At 31.4% G+C, this 5,257-nt stretch overlaps 1 protein-coding gene across 1 annotated transcript; it reads left to right on the top strand.

Annotated features, from left to right (window-relative positions):
- Positions 1,071-2,953, top strand: LOC107634345 (zingipain-2). Its single transcript, XM_016337870.2, has 2 exons — positions 1,071-1,636; positions 2,154-2,953. The coding sequence occupies exons 1-2, from the start codon at positions 1,171-1,173 to the stop codon at positions 2,747-2,749; spliced, it is 1,062 nt and encodes a 353-aa protein (XP_016193356.1). The 5' UTR covers positions 1,071-1,170; the 3' UTR covers positions 2,750-2,953.

Here is a 5,257-nt window from a genome sequence, read left to right as displayed (position 1 = left end):
TCAGAGCTCAGCCAGCTAAGCGTGGTGGACAAATCAGGTGACGAAAAAATTCCAGAAAATAAAACAATTACTGAAATTATCAAAAAATCCACCCAAGATAAAAAATATTATGTAATTTATAATGGCCCCATGAAAGGAGTTTATGATGCCTGGGAAAAAGCAGCACCATTTACACATCAATCAAGGATAATTCATAAAGGAGGGTTTTTAACACTGGAAGAAGCAAAGGAATCTTTCAGGGAATATGAAGCTCTTCATCCAGAGCAAACCCTAAAAAGAGCAGATAAAGCTCCAATTCAAACCCAGAGAACAGGGATAATAAGAAACATTCCTACAAGGGCTGAAATCAAAGAAAAGAAAAGGGTCTGTAGATCAAATCTCAGAGAAACCCTTAATATAGTCCTAAACTGGACTGAAGAAAAAAGAGCAATTTTGGGATATTATCCTATTGCCAAAGAACAGCTAACAAAGCTGGTTATATTTCCAGATGCATCCCCATCAGACACCTATCAATTTTTCCAGTATGGATTAATTGATACAATTTTAATTTTTAATGATCTAAAAATTATTAGTGAGTTTCCTGCAGGATTCGTTGATACAGTTATATACAATAATCCATGCAAAAAAGAATATTATAAACTAAAACAAGATTGAAAACTATAAAAATGAAATTACAATATACAAGGACTAGTCAAAGATTGCAAAAATTGGTATCAGAGCCAAGTTAACGATTAAGGGTAACACTTTCTCCTTAAGCAACACTTTTAGTGATACACTTTTAAACCAAATAAAAACAAAAATCTGTAAATCTGTACCAAAGTGTATCTGTACACTAGATGGACCCAAAATCAATTGGATGGAAAAAGGATCTTCCATCGATAACAAGAGAACGTTGACTAGTTGACTTGGATAAAGCATAACCCACGTGGATTAATTAGTGCTTCTTAATCTTACAATATTATATTATCCAAAGTTTGAAGTGGTGGAGGCCCCCATGTCATGCACTAAAGTATCCCTAATTGAAATAATTTCCCCTTATTTCCACTCCAAAAGAATTGTATATATATAGTAGTTATTGCATGCCTCCAATGCAATCCTTGTAAACGTTTCTTCTTTCATTTCTATATCATCACACATAACACTTAAAAACAAAATTAGTGTGCAATCATCATGACGATGACTACTACTTCGTTTATCCAATTTCACCAAATAATTTGTTTCTTTCTCATTCTCACTTTATGGAACTCACAAGTAACAATGTCACGCAGGCTTTTAGAGTCTGCATGCACAAGAGAGACACATGAGAAATGGATGGAAGAATATGGAAAAGTGTATAAGGATGGTGAAGAGAAAGAAAGAAGGTTCGGAATATTCAAGAACAATGTTGAGTTCATTGAGTCCTTCAATGCGGCTGGGGACAAAAGTTTCAAGCTTAGTGTTAACCGATTTGCGGACCTAAGCGTTGAAGAGTTCAAGGCTTCTCTTAATGGCCTTCCCAAGAGTAGTCATTGGCCGGGGACGACCATGGAATCCAAAACGACGCCGTTTCGGCATGAGAATGTAACTGACATTCCAGAAACCGTGGACTGGAGGAAAAGAGGAGTTGTTACACCAATCAAGGACCAAGGCACATGTGGTATGTAGAATAATAATAATAATAAATCATCATGTGCAGTTCATGGGGTATTATTTTATGGGTTATGTTAGATTATTAATGATTTTTTTAAATAATATGAACAATAAATTTTAAATTTAATTATTATTAAATATTAATTACTCATATTAAATTTTTATATTTTTAATTTAATTAAAAGAATTTTACATATATAATAAATTATGTATTGATATATTAATAAAAATAAATAATTAATTTTTTTAAAATTTATCTAAATAGATAAATTTAATTAATTGATTATGTACAATTTTGTTTATTATCATAATATCAAAATTAAAATTAAAATAAACAAGACGTTTAACTGATAAAAAATAGTGATGGGACCAACTATTTTATCCACCAACACTAACAATATTAGCAATAAAGTTCATTGTCTAGCATTAATGCATTAGTCTTTTTATTTTAATAAGATAACATTTTGTTATTAGTATATTTATATACTATAAAATAGTGATGCTAATATTCTTCTTGTAAACAGGTAGTTGGTGGGCATTTTCATCTGTGGCTGCAGTTGAAGGAATCCACAAAATAAGTACAGGTAAACTAGTGCCTCTCTCAGTGCAAGAACTAGTAGATTGCGTAAGAGGCGACACTGAAGGATGCTATGGTGGTTATATGGAAGATGCGTATACATTCATTGCAAAGAATGGAGGAATATCAAGTGAATCAGACTACCCATACAAAGAAGTTGAGAAGCCATGTAAGGCTAATGAGAAGGAAACAATACATAATGTAGCTAAGATTAAAGGGTTCGAGAAGGTTCCTTCTAATAACGAAAAGGCACTCCTCAAAGCTGTGGCAAAACAACCAGTGTCGGTTTATCTTCAAGCTAGTGGGTATTATTTTCAATTTTATTCTAGTGGGATTTTCACTGGAATATGTGAAACTGAGCCAAACCATACTGCTACGGTAGTTGGTTATGGTAAAGATAAGGATGGTACCAAGTATTGGATAGTAAAAAATTCATGGGGTACTAATTGGGGAGAGAAAGGGTACATAAGGATGAAGAGAGAGATACATGCTAAGGAAGGGTTATGTGGAATTGCCAATAATGCCACATATCCAATTATTTAAGCCGTGTTGCCTTGTTTTTGTTTAATTAGTATTACTCTCTATTCTTAAGTGCACCAGTGGCGGATGTATGTGGTGTACATAGACATGCTTTGTGTAACCTTCTGTACTGTTTTAAGTAAGGTATGAAATTTGTATTAAGTTTTTATATATAACCTCGACCCAAGTGGTGAGAGAAAATTCAATAAAGTACAAACATATTCTACATCAAAACCTCGGAGTTTTGCTCTTCTTTTTGCTCCGCTTGAATTTTGATTTTTCAATTTTGATCAAGAATATCGACCAAACTTATAACAAGATTTTAATTTGAGAAGTAGATATAATTCTTTTAAGAGAGTTCGATCTTGAGACTTATTGGCTATAGACGTCGAACACTAAACTTAGTGAGCAATAAAAAAGAAATGTGAATTTTGTGTTATATATTGACTAAGCAAAATCTTACAAACAAGTTCTTTCCAAATGTATGAATGGAAACAACATTAAACATAAACTTCAAATGAATTTAAAACAAGAAGTAGAAGAAATGTTTGAATACTGGTGTTGTGACAAAAATTTGGCACAAAAGGTCGACGTTAAAAAGAATTCGACAGTTAAAGTCGAAGATTATATATGCATGAAGCATATCATAGTTGAAGAAAATAAGAATAGGTTAGACTTGATAGTCAAATTATCTTATGCTTGCATTGGTGCCCAAATTTATTTGAAGTTCAAGACCATAAGAACTTTTTCAACGGTAACATTGGCGCCATTTAATATGTCTTTGCGTCATGTTACCATCGGATTAATCCGACGGTAATACCGATGTAAATGTTTTATAATTTTTCTTTTGAAAAATTCTGGGCTGTTACTGTCAGTGTATTTCGACGGTAGTTATTTTTTTTTTACGAACTTTTCCATCCATCTGTAATGTACTCTGATAATTAATAATTGAAACAGTGCTTTATAATTGCTGTGAAATATCAAACATACAAATTAAGAATACGAAATTATGGTAATTAAAATATTTGAAACGATGCTAATTATATGACATTCTTCTAAAAGGTTGGTAAAGAAATACATATCATAGAACTATATTTATATTAGCCCTATTCAGATTCATCATCTTCGTCCTCTGGTTCACCATCCTCCTCTTCTGATGTAGTTTCTTGATCATCGAACTCGGCTTCCTCCTCTTCGTCGGCATCAACCCCGTCTTCTTCTTGAAGATCGTCGTCTTCTGGTTGCAGTGCGTCGACATAAACGGTTCCATGCTAAAGACATGCACCAACAAATGCATCAACTCCCTCAAAGAAATCAGGTTTTAAATCCCTCATCTACCGTTATCCCTATCATATATCTATAGACAATGTTTTGGAATTAGATTGAAATACACAGCCTAGAATTCAACGAACAACACAAATTATTATATGTTTTAGAAAATTCGGCAAAGTGTACCCTATAATTAGAATCTTCCGCCAAATACAATTATCATTTTCTAACAAACCAAACATGTTCTAAAACAAATTAAATGAAATTTTGGCAGAACTTTTTCTTAATTCAGAGACATCCATCAAATAAATATAACAGTTTTGACAAAGAAAATAGTTGCAGGCATAAAGTAGAACAAACACAAATTCAATAACACACCAAATCATATCCGTTCTAGTGTGCAACCCCTTATAATTCCATAATTTTCCAACAAACAAGGGTTTCAAGAAGGCGCCTCTATGCGACCTTCTCCCACTTCCGTTCTAAAATGCTATCCTAGAAAAAGTAAGTCGAACATAAAACTTAAACAATTGATTATAGTTAGGGATAGAAAATCTACCTAAAACACGGATGCACAAAATATGGAAGAAGCGAAATCCAATTGATCTCAGAGAAATAACACAGTCCTAATTAAAAAAAAAAACTTATTAAACTCACAAGGTAAAACTAACTAATTCAACAAACTACACAAAGTCTTCCAACAATGTCGAACACTCTTAATCTCACTCTACTTAACCTACCTTAACCTAATTTAATTTCTATTTACATTAAATTAATATAAAAAATCTTAATCACAAACTTCATTATCCTAATTTAATCAATAATTTGATAATAAAATACATAACAAAATCCTAAACTCAAAAATAAAATTTGAAAAAACTAAAAATCCTAAACCAAATTAAATTCTAATCCAAAACTTCATTATCCTAATTTAATCAATAATTGATAATAAAATACATAACAAAACCCTAAACTCACAAAACAATCTAAAAAAAAAAAAAACTAAAAATCCTAAATCAAAATAATCTCTAATCACAAACTTCATTATCCTAATTTAATCAATAATTTGATAAAATACCTAACAAAATCCCAAACTCAAAAAAAAATTTGAAGGACCTTAAAAAGACTATACCAAATTCTAATCACAAACTTCATTATACTAATTTAATCAATAATTTCAAAAAGAACTCTACCAAAAAAAATCCTAAACTCACATAAAAAATTTCAAAAATAATATATATATATATATATTACCTCTGATTG

This window comes from Arachis ipaensis, chromosome B03 (assembly GCF_000816755.2).
Source record: "Arachis ipaensis cultivar K30076 chromosome B03, Araip1.1, whole genome shotgun sequence".
NCBI lineage: Eukaryota > Viridiplantae > Streptophyta > Magnoliopsida > Fabales > Fabaceae > Arachis > Arachis ipaensis.
This window is presented reverse-complemented; position numbering and strand designations above follow the sequence as displayed.